The sequence below is a fragment of the Diadema antillarum genome, unplaced genomic scaffold, assembly GCF_040938485.1.
Source record: "Diadema antillarum isolate AM-2024a unplaced genomic scaffold, OU_Dant_1.0 scf00000004, whole genome shotgun sequence".
In the NCBI taxonomy this organism is placed as follows: domain Eukaryota; kingdom Metazoa; phylum Echinodermata; class Echinoidea; order Diadematoida; family Diadematidae; genus Diadema; species Diadema antillarum.
Window position 1 is genome coordinate 2,990,308 of NW_027270893.1, and position 20,880 is coordinate 3,011,187.

Sequence of the window (20,880 nt, forward strand, 5' to 3'; positions counted from 1 at the left end):
ACCCACTTTTCCGCGGAATTTTATTTATGTAGCAGCTCCCTGGCAGGAAACCAGATAGAGGTCAAAGGTCAGGCTCTCAGTTAGTCGGCTTCCTCCTGCTGAATCTATTAGCCTTTTCCTCGCTTGGGAAAAGAAAAGAGAGAAACGGAGGGAGAAAGGAGTGAGACAAAGTGGATGAAGAGAGCGGCAGAGTCAGGGAGAGAGCAGGAGAGAGACGGAGGGAGGGGGAGAGAGACGGAGAGAGGGGGAGAGAGGAACGCCGTGTGCCGATGTGTGCCTGGAAACAGAGCTGCTGCGCCATAACAAAACAAAAAATGACGCCATCGCATGGGGCTCCTGCCAAGTTCGGAGTAGCGGCGGCTTGCCGCGGCAAGAGTGCACGACCGTCCTCCACTCATCGTGGTTGGGTTGTGATGGGACCGGGAGGTGAGCGGTCGTCATCTCGCTCGCCAAGTGATGCCAGCAGGCCAGGCCTTACTTGGAAGGGAAGGGGGGGGGGGCAACTCTGATCATTTGTTTGCTATTCAGTATCTCTTCTTCGGCAGTCTGGCATTGGGCAAAGCTAGCTAGAAATTCCCCAACGTCATTACGCTGCACTGGGACTAATGACCCAATTGGCACTCTCTAGGAGCACTCTTCCCCCCTTTACCCTCCCCCCCATTATGGGTGTGAAAAAAACAATGTTTGACATTCTAAATTGTTTGGTACATAATCGAAAATATGTAAGGACTAAATTACGCTATCATGTGGAAGACAAGAGTTAGTCTTTTCTCAAGAGATGTCACTTTGCTGTCTTATCAACTAGGACATAATTATGTTGACATACTGAAATGATTGATGAACATCCATAACTGTATTGACTTGATATGACTCCAGTTGAATAGAGCATGTTAAAACTGAAGACACGTAAAGCGGGGCAATATAACAAAATATTCATCCCTCGATCTTGCCCCAATAGCTTTCAGTAGGACTAGGACAAGGACCCCAAATGTTTGATAGGCAAGAGCATATATTCATCGCTAGCCGGGCAGTAAGTTCTGTTGCCTGTAACAAGCAGACCCCCTCATCAGGTCAGAGGTTGTTTTTGTATCATTTTGTGGGGTGGGTGGGATGATATGATACAATTAATACAGTTCAATATTGGTACTTTATTACATCTATAGGGCTCTTACAAGTGAACGTGTATCATAGTGCTGCCCAAAATGATATCAAACAGATACTAAACATAGTGTACATGACACTAGACAATATCCATGTGTGAAGACTGAATTAGGGCGGGTCTTCAGATAAAGACTACTGTTCTAAAAAAAAAAGATTGAAATAAAAAGAGGAAAAAAAAGTTTGCTTTCGGCAAAGAAAGGAGAAAATTGCCCCGTTGAAAGCTCTTGTCAATGTGCCAAAATTGGCTCTGTTGGAAAAGCCGGCCAATTCTGTTGTTATAGTTGCTGTCGATCAGTAACCATTATCCTAATAGCTCGTCAAACGGACCCAGTTATAAAGTCCAAGATGTTGTTTGTGGAGGGTTTGGACACCAATAACAAAATGCTCGAGTGCAAATTGAGCCCTGTTCACTCAATGTTTTCATATGTAACGGATGAAACAGATGGAAGCATTATTGAAATCTTATTGATGTTCTTCTTTTATGTGACAATTCATTTCATTTCATTTTAGTTTTTTACGCAATCTTACCTGATCAAATACCCATGTCTGAAAGGCTCAATTCAGTCTTGTCTTTGGTGTGCGTAGAATCTCTGTGCCATTTCAGAATAAATGGTTCATGGAGAGTTAATGTAATGGGGGTGTATTAGTCATCATCCAAATGTCATACTCGGTAGTACTTCAGATGAAACTGGGTTGGAATACTCCAGGATTCTGTTAACATTGTCTGGTCATACCGAAAGTTTATTGTTGATCATTTGAAAGTATAGCATATGATGCATACAGTTTATCATTTATTTAGTGTTAACCCGTTGAGGACGAGTCCTGAGTGCACTCGGGCAAGTGTCTATGGGGAATGTGTGCTGTAGCAAAATCAGCCGAGTTAATATACAAATTTTATGTAAATAGGGAAGAGACATTTCAAGCAAATTTGAGTATCCAGGGGGGTGTTTCATAAAGCTGTTCGTAAAGTTACGAACGACTTACGAGCGACTGGTGATCAGTTCTTGTGCTGAATTATGGAAATTCTGGTAAGTATAGCACATAGAACTGATCACCAGTCGCTTGTAAGTTGTTCGTAACTTTACGAACAGCTTTATGAAACACCCCCCAGATCATTAATTGTACTATGTTCAATTAAAGATTGGTGGAGACAGTGCAAGAATGATTCATTCAATTTAGGTTCAGTTTGGTATTACATCATTTCATGTGATATGTGTTTACTTGTTTGTTTGTTTGCTTGTTTGCATTCCCTTTTTGACAGGGTGGGATATTTATGTGGACCACAGCAGTTCTGGCATTAATGACCAAATGCACAGACTCGGATGCCCAGTTTAACTTTGTTGACATTTGGAAGGGGAAAAAAGGGGGAAGAATAAGAAGAAGCTACATTACTGCTGGATTGAATGATGGGGCTATTACTTCCTGAACTTTTCCTGACCTAACATTACCGAGAGCTTTTTCCTCTTCAGGGCCGATCCATCTCGGAGAATTCCTGTCTATTTCTCCTCGTTCCCCCCTGATTAGTCTATCCGTCTCTCATCCTCCTCTCCCTCTCGCTTAAAAAAAAAAAGAAGATAGAATAACCATCGTCCGACTTTGCCAGCGCGATAAATTTCTTCAAATTGGCAACGTCTAACTTTAAAAGCCATTGTTGCACCACTCGGCGGAGTGGAGTCGAAACTGGAGCTACGCCGTGAATGTCAATGAAACGAAAATTGGCTGTGATATTTGGCTATTTTCGAATCAAAGCCCGGTCTTCCAGAGAGGAAGTCAGGCTGTCACTCACTGTTGGGATCATTTTTCTTTTCTTTATTTAGATCCCATTAGAACCCCTCCCCCAGGTTAACATCCCTTTTTGACATACAGTATAAATTATGTTGCTCCTGTTAAGTCCAAGATTAGTGATTGCTTAAATATTTCCCGCAAGCTACCTTTAAGTGCAAGGTGGGTAATCAAGCTGAGTTGGGAGTTTGAAGTCAAAAGCCATTAATCCTTCCTGTGCCACCAGGTCAAATTTGCACAAATTTCACACACATAGATATGGACAAGAAATTAATGCGGCGTGCAGAGAGTTAAAGGTGAGAGCAGTCTGTCTTTTTGTCAAAAATAGAAATTGTTGCATGGATTTCAGCATTTCTTCCTACCTATTAAACCTCACATGTGAGAAAAATCTGAAAAACAAACCAAAAACGGCCATAAAAAAGTGAGTGAGTGCCTCTTTAAATCTTGAGGCATACGTGTATTATGATTCATGTAAACCAATTAGGAAATTAGACCTGAATATTTCATGGTGTTGCACCAGCCTGGCTTGAAGAGAAGGAGATGGGAAAAGGGAGAGGATTAAAAAAAAAAGGGAAGAAGAGAAAAGAGACATTGGGCTCCCGCTGATGGCAGAAACAACAAGCAAGCGATAGACAATTAAGATTTTATGAAGGAAAATGATGTCATTAAACCAGCAGTCCAGAGCAGGTTGGCTTTCGTAGAAGAGAAAAGCTCTTCGTAGGAAGTGCAGTAGCTTTTGTTCTTTAGTTTTTTTTTTCTTCTTCTTCTCTCTCCCTCCCTTTCTCTCTCTCTCTCTCCTTCTCTTTCTCTCTTGTGAATCTGCAAATAACCTGGAGAAATTGCTAAGCGCTGGTCAATACATCAGCCGCATCCCGGCACGAATACTGATGAGGCCGTGTATAGCCTTACTTAAGGGCAATAGGAGTTATTTATCTGATCAAGGCAAAACAAAACACTTGTTTGTTTGTTTGTTTGTTTTTCCACATTTGGGTTTTGGCTTTAACCCTCCCATCACCACCGGCAACTTGTTTGTGTACAATGTCAATGGTATCGGGGGGGGGGGGGGGGGGGGAGATGGTTTTGCCCGAGGGGATTAATGAAATTGAGTACTGTCGAGCAAACGAACGACAGAGGTTTGATCAACGTAGAACCTAGAGCAAGAGAAGAGTCCTGTCATATTAAAGTATCACATGTCATTAAGGAACAGTGACAATAATAGCAAACAAAAATTACTTTGAGCAATGATGTCATTGGCCCTCAGGTCTCCTGTTGTCCTGCAAACAAATTTTCACTGAATTTCTCTTCCTAATAGAAAGAGCGGCATCCTTTGCTTAAGATTTTATTGCATTGCAGTAACTTGGCAAAAATGACTTTAAAGGACAAGTTCACCTTCATAAACATAAGGATTGAGAGAATGCAACAATATTAGTAGAACACATCAGTGAAAGTTTGAGGAAAATTGGACAATCGATGCAAAAGTTATGAATTTTTAAAATGTTTGTGTTGGAACCGCTGGATGAGGAGACTACTACAGCTTGTGAGTCATATGCGTACAACAGTATAAAGAAAATGTAAAAGAAAATTCAACATATTTTCACTTTTCTCGGGTAATAAAAGAGCACTTGACTTGCCTCTTTCTAAAGGCAGGGGGAATAATATTACCCATAATATTTGTCGGTAACGAGTCAGGGGAATGTGTACTTTTTTCAAAATATGGAATTTTGTGAAATTCTCTTTATATTTTCCTTATATTGTTGTACGCATGTGACATCTAAGTTGTTCATACACTGCAGTAGTCTTCTCATCCAGCGGTTAGTGCACAAAAACTTCAAAAATTCATAACTTTTGAACGGATTGTCTGATTTTCCTCAAACTTTCAATGATGTGTTCTACTAATATTGCTACATTCTCTCAATCCTTATGTTTATGAAGGTGAACTTGTCCTTTAAGGGGGACAAGGCTAGAAGTTGTGAAATCATAGACCAAAAACAGAATCTTCTAATAGTCAAATAGAAATATTGATATCTTTTGCATCAAATTTCAGATTTTGTTACATTGCAGTCAACTTTAATAGCAATGATGACTTTTATGGGGATAAGGCTAGTAGTAGCTAAATTATGGATCAAAACAGAATCTTCTGATATCTGTTTTTAAAGTGATGTGATCTGGAGGGGGAATTTTAAGTTTTAAAATGACGGAATCATCTCAACATGTGTGGTTGCAGGTAGTGTCACTCTTCTGTGAAAACATTTGCAACATTGAAGTGATTTGCCATAAATTTCTTATTTCATGTAATGAGTTTAGTGAAGCTAATTGCACCGTACTGTTTTGCCTAACTTTGCTTGTACTGTCTGGACCAGAAACTCAAATGTGGTATGAGATTACACTTCAAAGAGGGAGAGGAAGAGATAGAGAGAGAGAGAAAAAGAGAAAGATAGATAGATAGGCAGACAGATAGATAGATATAGAGAGGGAAAAAAGAGATAGATAGATAGATAGAGGGGGGAGGGATTGGTAGCAGATAGCAGAAATGAGACAACAACCTGTTGTATCCTCGTACCATCTTTTATTGCTGTCCTGCCCTGTCCCCTCCTGTCTCGCCCCTGTCCCATCTTGTCCCGTCCTGTTCGTCCTCGTCTGTTTGAATCTGACACGGACTGGTCCTCCTCCGAGCAAGAGCGAGAGAGAGAGACAAGGCGGGGCAAGAAATACAATTTTCATCCAGGGAAGTACTCGAGTGGTTAAATATTTGTTAGGCAGTATTGTGAAACTCCCCAATGCCTTTTTATGATTTTTTGAGTATGCCCCGGTACACTTCTCCCTGTGGTCTTATTTTCCAGTTTCCTTCACCTCTCTCCATATTCCCATTACCTAGCATCTTTGTCTCGTTGTTCAAGATCAGAGAAGAGAAGAAGAGAATGAGGAAAGAAGAAATAGAAGAAGAAGGCGAAGAAGAAAGGAAAGACATCGAGCTCATAGGGTGGGGTAAAGCGAAGGTCAAAGAAAAGAGAGGGAAAGTTGTAGTTACGCATGTTTGTGTGAAGTGGTCCCCACTGTCCAAAGATAGAACGATAGTTTAAATATCGGCTACCCTGGGAAAGTTTGGGGTCGACTTCGGTATAGTCCACTTGTGGGCGGAATGAGTAGGAGGGGTATCCAGGGTATGTACTACATTGCAGGATATGCAAGTATGAGATGGCATGGATGAATAAGGCCAGTTGAATCAATGGATTGGAACGACCAAGAAGGTAAAGAGAGAGAAGAGGATAATCAGATGGAAAAGATAACTAAACACATAGAAGAGAGGAAGGAAAAGTACTCGAAAGAGTAGAATGCAGGAAATCACAGAGAAAAGGGAAGATGAAGAGACAGTTGAGGACAAACATGGAAAGGGACAGCAAGGGGGAGGGGGAGGGGAAGAGGAAGGGTGAGGGGAGGGGGTCTTTGAATGCCTTCATGGTAAAGAGCAACCACATGATTTATCTGAGCAAGAAAGTTGCAAGTCTAAAAGCTCATGAAGCAAGGAACATTTTGATTCCAAATCTGAAAAGTTGTTGCTCTCTTTTGTCGTCGTTGATGCAGTGACTGTGAACGCTTTCGGGTTTGATCTGGCTGTGGCCGTCGGGAGTGGCGTTTACCTGCAAACCATGCACTCTTGTTCTGTAGCTTCGTTCACAGGTATAGCGCCCTCTCTGAGTCAAAACGTAACGAAGCCTGCATCTTGGTATGGGACTCGAATTAGACGGTCTGTAAAGAAGAGGGGAGAATGCTTTGAAAAAAAGCAACACCCCAAAAACTGAATTCATGGCAGACATTTATGTGTGGAATACCTGCAGCGTACCTTCCTATTCCATTGTTTGTCGCCAGAAGGGCGTTAGATATGCGGAAATGGGTCAGAATTTCTCAGTTGGCAGTTGCGGAAAATCACACTTCACATATAGGGCTCACTGTGTTTGACTATTGTTCCTTTGTGGCGAGGGTGGGCGAGATTGTGCAGGTTATGGCACATAATATTGATATGCAAAGACATTTCTTGTGTGAGCAATGCAAGGCCAAGAATGTGCTGTTTAATGCTACACAAGTCTGAGGACTTACACCCTTCTGCTTCTGAACAGGCAATATACTGCTTACATTCTAATGTTTTGGACTGTGAAAGTTCAACCACAATGCAGGCACCAAAAATAAGTATGTCCTGTTTAAACAGCAAGTTATGGTTTGCTCTTGTGTGCTGACGCTGGACAACTCCATGAACTTAACCCCTTTTGCTTCTCAAATGGTGATGTTTTGATGATGAAGTGATGATCTGCTGACTTCTAGGTTCGTGAACTCGTGACTTCAATGTCCCTACCAGACAGAAGAGGGTCCAAATTGAAATTGTGATTCACTGTATACCTGGCAGTGCATCATGCGTATTATTCATTCCCCGCGTTAAACAAACAAATGTGTAGGACTTGACTCTCATGTTTAAGGGCATATATCCCTTCACAGTCAGTTAGATATGATAGTAAAAGGCAGTAGTGTGAAGGATGCCTCATTTCAGACCTGGCTAGGATTGATTACATAGCTGCCAAATAGAGAAATTGTTGAAAGTTATGATTAAACAACCTGATTGTTTCTTCAAATGCATTAAGTGAGACCTATTTGGTACAGCCTAAGACTTGAAAGGTCTCTGGGTGGATTTGAATGGACTCTGTCATTAGCCCCATGTATTGGATGCTGAGATGTCTTCTTCTACAAGAGATGACAATGCTGATCTGCGATGAGCTCATTTCCACTTTAGACCCCCTCCTCCGCACCCAGTAACGTCCTGCCAAAGGAGCTATCAAGAGGATTTCATTTGCATATTTGCGAAAGCAGTTGTATGTGATCTTGGACGTACATTTGCTACGCAGCTGCTGAAAGCAGCCTCTGTACGAGTATAAATGTATAGGTATAGTTAAAGCCTTGACTGAAATAGTGTCCCGGGAAGAGGTTGCAATATTCATGTATGCATCCTCAGAGATTGCTAGCTACTTCCTACCATAAACTGCAATAATGAAGGAGAATTTATGGTCTAGCTTTTTTCTCCGCTGTATGAGGTTGATCTAGTGATTGTTTCAATATGACATGGCTGAAAATAAGGTGTTGAAGAATGCTTTGTTTTGTAGAAATAACGGGACACAAGCACTCGAACAAATGAACAAACCAGACGGTTAATTGCCATGGCGTTTTAGCGCTGAAAAATGTCTGCCGTGTAGGAAGAGCGCAGGCGAATTCCGCCGCCCGATTCTTCACACGGAAAAAGAGCGCGAGGGCGCAGTGTGTGAGTGACGATTCCGGGGGATGGCGGTTTTTCGAGAAGAAGGGGGGCTGTCTGTTGCTCTCCTTGCCTTGCCGAGGTGCCAACCAATAGGAGATGAGGTTGTAGCCGGGAGGCGGGAGGTGGGAGGCGGGATGTGGGATGCGGGATGCGCTCCCATGAATATCATAGAAGAGGAAGAGATAGAGAGAGAGAGACAGAGGGAGAGGGGAATATACCACTTTACTGAAAGGGAGGCAGTCGTCTCGGTCAAAATACGTATCCACTCCCAGGTGCAATGTCACCGCAACATCCACCTCGGAGTTCAAGTTGCGGTGAAATGATAATTTAGCATCTCCCGGCTCTCTCCTCCTCCTTCCCTCTCTCGCTCTGTGTCTCTTTTAATCTGACGGAGCGCTCACATACAGCAACATGTCGACACATCCATCTCAGTGCGACAGTAGGGGGAGCATTGACTCACTAATGCTGGAAATACGTTACCGAGTTTACATTGATTTGTCGATTTGGGGAAGAAGATGCTAAAAACTCCAACCCCCCCCCCCCCCCTCCGCCTATCAGGGGAACCTTTATATTCTCTTCTCCCCATACTTTCTCTCTCTCTCTTTTTTTTTGCATCATTCTTATTATCTTTGCCTGATTGTGCAGCGTGTGGTTTTAGCATTATGCAATATTGTGCTGGGCTGATGAGGAGGCGAACTTTGGATGAACTCAAGAGGCGACTGCGTTTTACTTCGATTGAGGGAATTTGGAGAGCGGGGGAGATAGGACACCATTGTCCCGAGGCAAGAGGGACATTTCTTCCCCTCTCTTCCAGCCTGTCTTCTGCCCATCCTTTCTTGTTCTCCCCCCTCTCCCTCTTTTTATGCATGGCACCCAAGCCCGATGACCCTCCCGAGGCTCCGCTTCTCCCTCCGTGCCTTAACCTTTTAGGGGCTACTTAGAAAAGATGCAAAACGACAAGGGGGAGGAAAATGGAAGAAGTGATGGCGGTGTAAAAGGCGTAAGATGGCGTACCTTTGCCGGAGCCACATTTCCTCTTATCCGTCTTCATCAATGTTTCTAACGAGAATGCGCTCGGGCGCGTGAGATCACTTCTGCGAAATCCATTTCGTCTTGTCCGATTCGCTTTACTGTGCATCCACAAGTTGTACTAGCTTGTATGCTGAGGGTTTACAAAAAAAAGAAGAAAAAAAAAATCTCATAAATTTCTCTTTTTATATGCGTGTCATCCCGTACAATTCACATTCATTTTCTCTTCTGCACCGGACAAATTAACAAGAATTGCAGAAGGGAAAATATATTTATTTTTTCCATCATCATATTGTACTTTTATTTGAACAAAACCTTATTTGTCCTACGCAAGCTCATCAGATATTCTCTTGTAGCCTTGTCGTACTTTTTTTGCCCTTGCACGCAAATGCAATGATCTGTGATTATTATTTATTGATATGGATTTTGGTCAAGTATGTTTTTGTCAGCAATGAGGTGTGAGATGTATTAAATATCCTTAAAAATCACACTTTGTAAATCTCTAATATGTCTCTGTATTGACCTCCCAGTACCTCCTGTCATTTTTTTTTAACCTCTTGTTATAACGAGATCAGGTATCGCAAGGTACCTGATATAACAAGGTAATTGTGCAAGATTTATTCCCTTTATGTTCTTCCTCGCTTATAACGAGGAAGTCTGTGTCCTCCCAAGGAGCTCGTTATAACGAGGTTCCCTTTTATCATTCTCTGTTAGATCTACACAGATTTTTGTTTCTGCTTTGGAGGCTCAAGTTTTGTTCTTTTCCCCATCAGTGTTCATTGAATGGTAATAAATGAATGGATAGATAGATATGACATAGATTGGTAAGTGGCATTATACTGTATTCATCCATTTCTCAGTGGATCTATGTGTGTATTAACAAATATGTAGATCATAGTATACCGGTAAATCTTTTCCCTATTTATAATGAAGGGGATTATATTGAAGGATATTAGTCCTATTTTTTTTTTCCTCAAATGGAATGAGCAGATCAAATGTTTCTGGATAGACATCACAATGCCTCAGGCATACTTTGTGGGCGGAGGCACTTAAGATATGAAGTTGAAGCTGTGCGACAGTCATAATCATTGTGACATTTCAAGAAAAGGATCTAATCTTAATGCGGCACATCGGAAACGGTCTTCACGGCTCTGCCTGTACGATCCCGACAGCCTCCGAACGATCGCTGTCCTAATGCCATTGACGCAGAATCCTCCTCGCTGTGACGTTAGAGAGCCTCGCCCCGTACCCGATCATCATTCCCCCCTCCCTCCCCCTTCTCTATGGTCAATGAAGCCATGGAATAGATTAACTACCACTTAATAGTGCGGTTGTGATCCCCCCTGCCTGTTTGGGCATAGTCCAGGCATGGAGCTACTAGTAGTAGCTCCATGGTCCAGGGGTGCCCAGACATGGGGAATGAGCCGATGGGGATCAAAAGTCATGAATAACCGTCGCCAGGACAGTTTTGCTGTGCATATTTTTTTTTTTTTATAGAGAGAAAGAGAGACAGAGATTTTGAGAGGATTCCTATAGTGAAGAGGAAAGAGTGCATTATTGTTGATAGTAATTTTTTATGTCTAGGAGGTCAAGTTATTGGTAGTGGTAATTTCTCTCTCTCTCTCTCTCTCTTTTTTTTTTGCCAGTAGCATGTACAACTAAATGATTTGACAGTCTTTATAGAAGTCTTCCCATTTCAGTAGCATTTAATGGAATTCATTGCATCTCATGTGGGGAAGCAGTTTGTAATTAATTGATCAGAGAATCTAACTTGTTGTCATTTTGGAAGCAGGAGGGTGTTGAAAAAGTTTTCTGTCGCATTAAGTGGCCAAGTTTTATACTTTAATATGTTGATTTTTCCCCACAGGTGGTGGTGTGAAAATTAAACATTTTATTTTTGAAAGGGTACCACGGGCATCTATGTGACTTTGTTTTTGTTGTTTTTGTTGTTGTTTTTAGATATTTTAAGGACAGGATAACTCTGAAAACTTTTGTATGCTGTGTGTCTCTTTATCCATTTGAATGTCACGTACAGATTAGTCGGCAGAGCTCAAGAATTCTTAGAATTGAGCTTTTAGATCAATGATGATGATAATACTAATAATAATGATGATAATAGTAATAATAATAATAACAATGATGATAATAGTAGTAATAACAATGATAATAATAGTAGTCATACTACTACTACTACTACTACTAATAATAATAATAACAATAATGATAATAATGAAGGTAGTGATGATGATAATTGCATTTACATGGAACTTTATGGGTGTTTCTAAAGTGCAAAGATAAACAGAAAAATGGGGGTAAAGACAGAGGGGGGGGGGTGGGAAGGGAGCATTGAGGTACCCCCGTTTTGTGGCGTACTGTGAAACTCATCACGCGCTGGTGGTTGGTGGACAGATAGGACCTGGGGAGATGAGGAAATATCAGTAAGAGGGTGAATCAGGTCTCTCTTGAAATTGTGGTGGGGGGGAGGGGAGATGCAGACACAGATACAGACGCTTCACACTTGAAAAAAATAAAACAAACTGGTTTGTAAATGTATTTAGAAGCTTGCTTCGTGTTACATGAGATAGTCTGGTGTATGTGTGAGAGTAAATGTGTATCACGCCGCCCCCCCCCCTCCCCCAACCAACAAGTCATTTTTTTTTTTTTTTTTTTGAGTTGTGGCTGGCCACAATCAAGTTTTAGTTGAGTCTTGAGGTGCTTGTATGTGCATGTATGTGGTCTTACTCGTTTGACCTCAAAAACATGAATGATGAACTGTGCGTTTACACGCACAGAGAGTGCTTAATTTGAATGCTGAATTACAAACACAATTGTAATTATGATTTGAGTCATCGTTCGTTCACACGACTGAGGAAGGCTTCGCAGATTCTGTGGTTTTCTATTTTAGAGCAAGGAGGGGAGGTTTGGCTTCTTTCCAAAGTCCCATCTATCACTCATGAGCGTCACTTTGTGAGTGGATGAAAGGTCACTGTAATCTCCGCCCCCAAAACACCATTGGAGCTCAGTTACATTCATACGGTCGTTTTGTTGCTTAATTCTGTCGAAATGTGATTGGAAAACGCCTCCGGACCGTCATTTGAAACACAATTGGAATTACTTTTCAAATCACCCTCCGCGATAACCAGTTTGCATTCACACGGCAAGAATGCTTAACTTGAAACATGATTCTAGTGATGCTTCATTGCAATCTTGTTTCAAATTAAGCAATCTTGGTAGGTGTGAAAGCTACGGAAGTGGTGTTCAGCTCGACCTCATGATGCCATGTATACATACCCATGATTATTTATGTACTCGGGCATGGATGTGTATCCAAGAATTTCTTGTTTGATTGACATGCAAAGAAGTTTGCAATGCAGCTGCTGGTTAATGGAAAGCCATTGACACTTCACATTATTTCAACACGTCGTTAAACATGTTTAGAAATGCATTTCCGAATCGCGATCTGCAACCAGATTCTTTTGAATGGCCAAGGCCCTTCAGCGACCGTGGCTAAACAATACATCAAGTATCACCAGATGCTACCAAGTCTCATGCATTCTGTGTGAGACTCACGCATTTAAGGTCTGTCTCACGATCTCACACATGGTGCCCATTTTTCTCACGCATCGGGTAAATTCTGCAACTTGGGCCAAAAATAAGGAGCATAGCTCAAAGGATTAAAGTGATAGTTGCAATTGAAGGTATATTTCCCTTTTGCTTTCAAAATAAGTAAAAAATAGTCACTTAAGTGTGCACCAGATCACCTCATTAAGAGCTAATAATTAAAAAAAGCTCCCTACCATGGGAGGGGGGACACCCCCATCGTTTGCGTGCGCATGCGCACGAGCGCCGAGACGCCGAGTCATGAAAATCTCACTCATGAAATTTTTTTGAACTTGGCATCTCTGAATCACGCATACACAGCAATAGAGAAGAGAGACAGATAGAGAAAGAGGGATGGCGAGAGAGAGAGAGAGAGAGAGAGAGAGAGAGAGAGAGAGAGAGAATACATGTGAGAGAATATGAGTGATGTAGACAAAGGTAATGGGAGAGTTTGATAATAGATGTCATAGATCTGGGAGATGGGTACATGAACCTTGGGTGAAACAGGTAGAATGGTGGCTGCTAAGGTAATTAAACTCAAACCAATGACATAATGTTTGCACATACACACAACCGTGCCCATATATATGTGTGTGTGCAAATGTAAATGTGTACTTGTGTAAATATATTATAACTAGCAGCACCCGTGGAAATCCACGGGTCTGAGGGGTTCTATTTTTTCCTCATAATACGATTTTGCACATTTTTATTGAAGAAATAAAAAGAAAAGTCTTCTCATTCTTTCGTTAATTGTGCTGTCTTCTAAATGACCACCCTTCCCAGAAATTTAATCCATGTAATACATTTTTGTAGTATGTGCCCGGCGATCCGGTCCATTGGTAGGGATCATTCCCGCCACTACTTGCTTTTATTATAGAACTTGAGTTCCGAGGGGTTATTTGCACCCGTTGAAGTCCGACAGTTGTCTTGTTGCCCCTCACCCCTCCCCCCATCACGCACACACACATTTCCACCTCCGCAGGGCAAAAAACAAAAATATTCAGGGAAAAATTACCAAAAACGCAAATGAGATTCCCCGAAAGTTCTGCCCACAGGTTGTTCCCGTCGAAACGGGAAGATATTAACACTATGACTTTGATTACCCCCTGCTCTTGCATCCACGCGGGCACCCGCGGGAATCACGGCTGGTCTCAAGGCCTTGGTTTGTTTTGTGTGTTTTTTTTTTCATGTTTCTTTTCCCCACGTTATGAGAGAAAAATAAGATATTTTCGTCTTCATAATTTTGCTCCCTCCTTTTTGTTTTTAATCACCAAAACTTGGCTTGATATATCATATTAATATAGAACTACATCTGCTTCAGATTGTACATTATCATAATTAATATTAGGCCTACAATTATTGCTCCCATTATTGTTGTTATTATATCATTATTATCATTATCCTTATCATTATTATTATTATTATTATTATCATCGTTGTTATTATTTGGGGAGGGGGAGATCATAGTCATCAGGTTTAATAGGCACCCGTGTGAGTAGGTTCTCACGACCTCGTATTTTTTTTTCTTTAATATTTTTCCCATGTTATGGAAGAAAGAAGAATATATACATCACTGCATTCGTCTTCATTTGCTCCCTCTTTTTTTTTTTGTCACCAAAACTTGGTTTGATAGACCATAGAACCACGCATTCTATTTCCACTTGCAATTTTAAAAATAGGCGGTCGGCAAAGCGAGGTTTTCCTCTACGTCCGCTCATCTTATGAATATGTATGATTACAGCAGCTCTGCAGTAAACGAATGGACACAGCTGCGCGTGTAATCTGATATGTAAGGGTACGATCGGCAAATATATTTAGCCGCGTCCTAAACAGTCTGCGTACAATGACACCGGACTTGAGAGCAAACGGCGAGCAAACTAAATGACGTACCTGAGCTGCATATAGTATTCTGCAGTTGTGCAAAATACAATTACATAACAACGTTCGTTGTTTTCATTTGGGGACGCCAATAATGGCGAACTGTACGTAAATGCCTTTGTAGTCCATATCACGCACACACAGATTCGTGTAACCATCGTCAATACATTCAGTACACGTAACAGGCGGAGGCAAAGGTACATCACCGAACTATTATACACACAGTGTAGAGTGTGTATAGAGTTCTGCGAGGTACATTGTGTGTGTGCGTGCGCGTCCGCCGGAAGATGTCAGAGGTTTCGCTGCACCATCATCTTTAGTATCCCCCAGTGTCTCTGCAAGCTAAAAGATGTAAGATCGAGAAAGCAGGAGGCCAGCGCAGGATCGGTGAATATTGAAACGCTCGGCTCTTTCGTCACGCACAAAAATGCATTATGCATGTTGCTAATTAATTTTTCTTTTTCGTCCTCGACGTCGACACGGAGGCGGAGAGGGGACGAAACCCGCGCCATTCGATGTAGGATACTCTCCTACGGCCGACGGCACCGGTCGCAACTGCCCGGAGCCGACGGCTCGGGAGGAGATAGAGAAACCAGCAACGCCGAAATAAAACAGGAAATACATAAGGCCGCGACAACAACAACAACTTCGAGTATTATAGTATAGGATACGTGTGTGTTTATGTATTATGTACAGGCATATAATGTGTATGTTAATATTTCATGTACCAACATAAAATAAAATAAAAATACATATACATGTTTGTTTATGTCTATATGACTGTCAGTGAAATGTAAACATAGTATCTATGCTCAAACACACATGCAGTTTTCTTTCATGTGCATAATCTGTCCCTATAAAGTGGCCCCCATCCTTATGAAACATTTAATTTGTCATTTGCTTTGTGATGTCATCAGTTTGTCATTAAGCAAGATGGCTTTCACACTCACAGATGGAGTTGTCAATCTTTGCACCTCAGATATTTACTGAGAGCGAGTAGGCCTTCAACACCTCCCTCTCTTTACAATTACCCAGACCGTGCCATTAAAGGGAACCCAAACCCAAAGAGCTATGTGGATTGAGTGAAAGCTGCAGCATTAGTAGAACACATGAGTGAAAGTTTGAGGAAAATCAGACAATCGATGCAAAAGTTCTGAGTTGTTTTTTTGGTGTTGGAACCGCTGGATGAAGAGACTACTAGAGGTTATGACGTATGAGTGAACAACAGTATAAAGAAAATATAAAGGGAATTCCACAAAAATTCATTTTTCATGAAAATTACACATTCCATCAACTTGATACTGACATATGTTAAGGGTAGCAATTATTCCCCCTGCTTTCTGAAAGTGGTCAGTCAAGTGCTCTTACATAATGCGAGAAAAATGAATTTTTGTTTCACTCAATCCGCATTGCTCTTTTGGTTTGGGTTCCTTTTAAAGATCCGGTAGCGGGGGGATCTATGGCCGGCCCAATTTATTCGCTGGCCATGGGGTGCATTATAAAGCCATGAATAGCATTGGTCAGCAAATAGTTGCATCGAAGTGTGCGTTCGTCGGTAACTGTCAATCCCTGTCGAGAATCTTCGGCTGTGTGTGTACTTACATAGCAATCAGTGACAAAGCTGTACGCAATTCATTACGGGGATTCTTGAATACTGTATACGCCAAATATTTTGTGAGGTTTTTATTTTCGCGAATTTCGCGAGTCAGATGCTATTCGCGGAATTAAAGACTAAAAATATTGACTCTGATCCCAATGTGGATGTGACGTATGCGTGTACATTTCTCCATTCAGTACAAGACTCCACGATCGCGAATTTAACCACTCGCGAATCATCGGGAATTCCCGATTCGCGAAAATTTAGACTCGCGTAATATATGGCATATACAGTATCTGAATTGGTCCAGCCATACCACTTCATTATATCCTTGTGCTACAGGGTCTATAAGTATTTCTCCCTACCATGTCCCAGGACGTGCCATTTATGTTCTCTCGCCTTTTCGTTGTCGTTGATACAGACTCGCGACCCCAGATTGACCCATCGAAGTTTGACATGGATGAGGCGGAGGCGGCCAACATGCTAATCTCGCTGGGCAGCTCGCGATCGGGAACACCCTGCATGCCCTGCTTCACCCCCATCCAGCACCACTCGGCGCCCCACTCGCCTCGCTCCGCCTCCAAGACTCCGTCGCCGGCGCACTTCGGCCACCGCAGCCAGACCACTTTTATGCCCATCTCGCAGGTCAGCACCGACCATGTCCTATTACTGCCGTTTATGCAAAAAAGCCCCCCAAACCCAATGAGATCACAACCTTATAGTCACTTGTACAGCTTGTAGTTGAATGGTCAAGAGCTATCGATACATACACATACTTGCAGTTACAGTTACTGAACCGATAGGTGTAGGAACCACTAACAGTAATACATGTAGATACTTCCATGTGAGTATAAAGAAAAAATACTCACAGATGATTGGTTGTTACTTGGCTGTTGCCGTGGTAGTGGCAGTTGCTGCAGCTGCCAGCAGAACGAACTGTGTAGACATTATAAACATTGCTGAAATCTTCACTTCTAATTTATTCTTTGTTACTTGCAATGTAGCTATCACTGTGTTATCTAGCTGTACATTGGAGGGTATTGTAAAATGCTTTATGAAATGGTGCTCAAGTATCTAGAAAAAGGAGGTTGGTAGCTACTACAGCATGCTGCCTGGTTGAAAGAACATCCTGAAAACTAACTATTAGGTTGGCATCTCTCAATGACACTGTACATACCAATGTTTCTTGCTTATTTCAGTAGTGCATTAGAACAAGCAGTCACTAAATTTCAGGTATCCATTTAGGTTTTGTGTTGCTTGAAGGTTTAATAAGTCCATTTGAGTTTTGTGTCCTGGACCACACAGAAATGAAATAATATAGTAAAAGGGCACAATCTTCAAATCTTCATGTGATAAGTTGCTTTCTTTAATTTTTTCATTTCCAGTAAATTTTGTGTCATATGTTGATTACTGCAACTGGATAAAGAAAATAGATAAAGAAAATATTAAGGATAACATGTAAGGGTGAACTGTTGCAACAGGGCATAGGGTGTCTAGCCTTGGGGAAAAAAGAAGGGCTGTACATGTACTTATCATGTGACATTATTTCCTCACTAGATCCAGCATAGCTCTCACTCTGGCACTCCGAGTCGACAGGTCACTCCCATCTCTGGACGTTCCTCTGAAGTGACCTCCCCGAGGCTCCAGGCAGGCCACAGCGCCAGCTCCACGCCCACCGTGCAGGCGGGGCTCAACTTTGCCACACCCGTCAGCCCGCAGAAGCTCCAGATCCGCATCGGCATGGAGCACGCCAAGCGGGAGTACTCCCGGAGGACGGACAGCCAGGACTCCGGGGTGGAGCTCAGCAGCGGGAGCGGGAGTACGCCCAAGTCTCCCGTCTCCGCCCAGCTGGCCTCGGTCTCCCTGACCCCCGGCCAGCTGCCGCAGCACATGATCTCGCCGGTCAGCATGGTCAAGCAGCAGGTACGACAGGTGCCGGTGCACCAGCACGGCGAAAAGAGCCACTTCGAGTTTCCGCCACCAGCCACCGACAAGCTCCGGGCGGCACTCCTGGCTCCCCCGCAGGGCATCTCTGGCAACGTCCACGTCCAGGAGACCCAGACCAGTCCCAGTGGTGAACAGCTTGAGAGGAATGCCAAGGGTGATGCACCAAAGGAGCCTCACTCGGCTGCGGAGGTGTACGTGCCACCAGCGGTGTCGGATGGCAGGAAAAGGCACGCCGAGCACGGGCGGGAGGTGCCCGCGAGGGGCGCGGCATCCAGGGAGAACGGGACTGGTCCCAGCCACGGCGGGCGTGTCTTACCCCAGGAGGAGCAGCAGGTGGGGCAGGCCCCGCTCACGCCGTCTGCGATGATACCAGTCGCTGCCAAGGGAACCAAGGAGGTTACCAAGGGGGAGAAGCCAGAAGGCACAGGTGAGAACTGGCTGCGGATTGAAGGTCACCTCTTGCTTTTTTCTTTTCCGGGTGTAGCTGGGTGTGGCTGATAAACTTCTTGGAACACGTTACTGCAAGATACTCATGATGAACTCTCACATCTCACATTTTCTCATTAAATTCTCAATTCTCACATGCCATGCACAGGATAGGGCAAGGGCTTTCTTACCTTAAACAGTCAAGTTCCCAGTCATTGTACTTGCCAAGAATTAGTTGTGCTAATCATAATGGCCAAGGGGTTTAGTATGTTTGCAGTACCCAACCCATATTCATAATTTTCAAGGTAATTTGATTTGCAAGTCTCACCTATATACGAACAGCAAGTGGTTTCTTGAATTGAAAGATGAAATGGACAGATGGCTATGCTGAGTTTAACCCATTGAGAATGAGCTGCTTTTGCTGTAACATGTACTTCCCATAGACACCTGCCCAAGTATTAAAATAATCCGGACTAGTCTTCCATGGATGAATACGTGACAGTGCATAAATCATTCCCCTACAAGTGCAGAGTTTTATTGCAAAACGAGCTAACTCCATTCTTGTTAAGTTGAGATATTTGTGACTAAAGCTGCTGAAAAACAAACAAAATAATAAGAAAATACAGGATTTTTAAAATCATAACGTCTAAAATATTCCGTGTTATGTCAGAAGTGAGGTATAATACGGGAATGGTTTAAAGGGGAAGGCTAGTAACTGATCAGTGGGAATCAGTGGAAATGCTGGGAGATGATTGTTCCAATCCTTATGGGATTCATTCAAGAGTTCATTGTATATCTATTGTTGTGTGAAAATGATTTGCTTCAGAATGGTCTCATATTCAAGTAATGTGCAGTTTAATGCTTCCAGGTTAGCGTCCCTGGTCAGTGACGGAGCATTAATCTGCACATTACTTGAATATGGGACCGTTCTGAAGTAAATCATTTCACACAACAATAGATATACAATGAACTCTTGAATGAATCCCATAAGGATTGGAACAATCATCTCCCAGCATTTCCACTGATTCCCAGTGATCAGTTACTAGCCTTCCCCTTTAATTTTGCTCAATCTGATGATGGACGTACTTTGAAATGTTTAAAAATGGTGCTTGGCTCATTTTGCAGTAAAACTCTTCAGGTCTTGTTGGCTGTGGTATGGAAGTGAAGGTGAGCCACCATCCCCCTTTTGTTTTCTTCCCATTGTAGCTCAAGTGGTGGTGCCCCCGGGCCACGTGCCTGTCTTCTACTGGCACTCCTTGGTTCCCATCTTCAATATCAGCCACCCCTCCTCCTCGCCGACGCCTAGCGACGCCCAGGCCCTGCCCGCCAACCAGCACGCTGCGGCCGTTCAGCAGCAAGGTGATACTCCCCACTATGGGCATTTTAAAGGGGCATTCCAGACAATTCTCATAATTTCACATCACGTAGTACATAAATCGACAGCTCCATGTATAAATTTGTGGAATTTATTGCGGTCCTTGATCAGAAAAACCAATACTCTAAAAATCTTTAATACACAAATTACACTGAACAGTGTTGATGACATACGAGCCTCAAATATTTCAGAAATGTAACAGCATAATTCCATTACATTACAATTTGCTTAACAAGTTCACCTATATGAAATCTATGCATGCCTTCTTCTTTTGTTCTGCTTCCTCGAGCCCCAACTCGTGCATTCTTATGGTGAGGCTACCATGTCATCATCCTTGTTCATTGCAATTTGTTATAAATTTTGAAAACATTCTTATTCCTCATCCAGATCACTGTATATTCTGAAACTGTGTACTTGATATAACTCATTTTTAGTTGTTCAAATGTAGAAGTCTGAAAATCATCTGGAGGTCTCCTTTACTTTCTCATCCTGCTCCTAGTGATACTAGTTAAAGGTTCACATGGAGTTTCAAATCTTCGAAGTTTTAGACTTCAATGTTGCCGTGTCTCCCTGATTCCGTGGGTGGCTCCCTGAAAACTTCAATATAACTTCATGTCTAGATAAAAGAATATAAAAGCCTCCCTCATTTGGAAATTGATTTGTGTTCAATTTGATGCATATGACATGCATATAATCTACTCGAATGCTCTCTGAAACTGCGCTGATTTCGTTGTATGAATGTTGGCAGTCCCACACTGTGTGGGATTAATGGTGAAAGCTTTTCTA

The 20,880-nt window shown here is 42.5% G+C and overlaps 1 protein-coding gene across 1 annotated transcript in view; it reads left to right on the forward strand.

Annotated features, from left to right (window-relative positions):
• LOC139708577 (uncharacterized) overlaps positions 1-20,880 on the forward strand; it is a 110,024-nt gene that overhangs the window by 67,767 nt on the left and 21,377 nt on the right. The window contains exons 3-5 of the mRNA XM_071620548.1: positions 16,768-16,991; positions 17,904-18,720; positions 19,926-20,078. Coding sequence (XP_071476649.1) covers positions 16,768-16,991; positions 17,904-18,720; positions 19,926-20,078 — 1,194 coding nt within the window. The remainder of the gene's footprint in view (positions 1-16,767; positions 16,992-17,903; positions 18,721-19,925; positions 20,079-20,880) is intronic.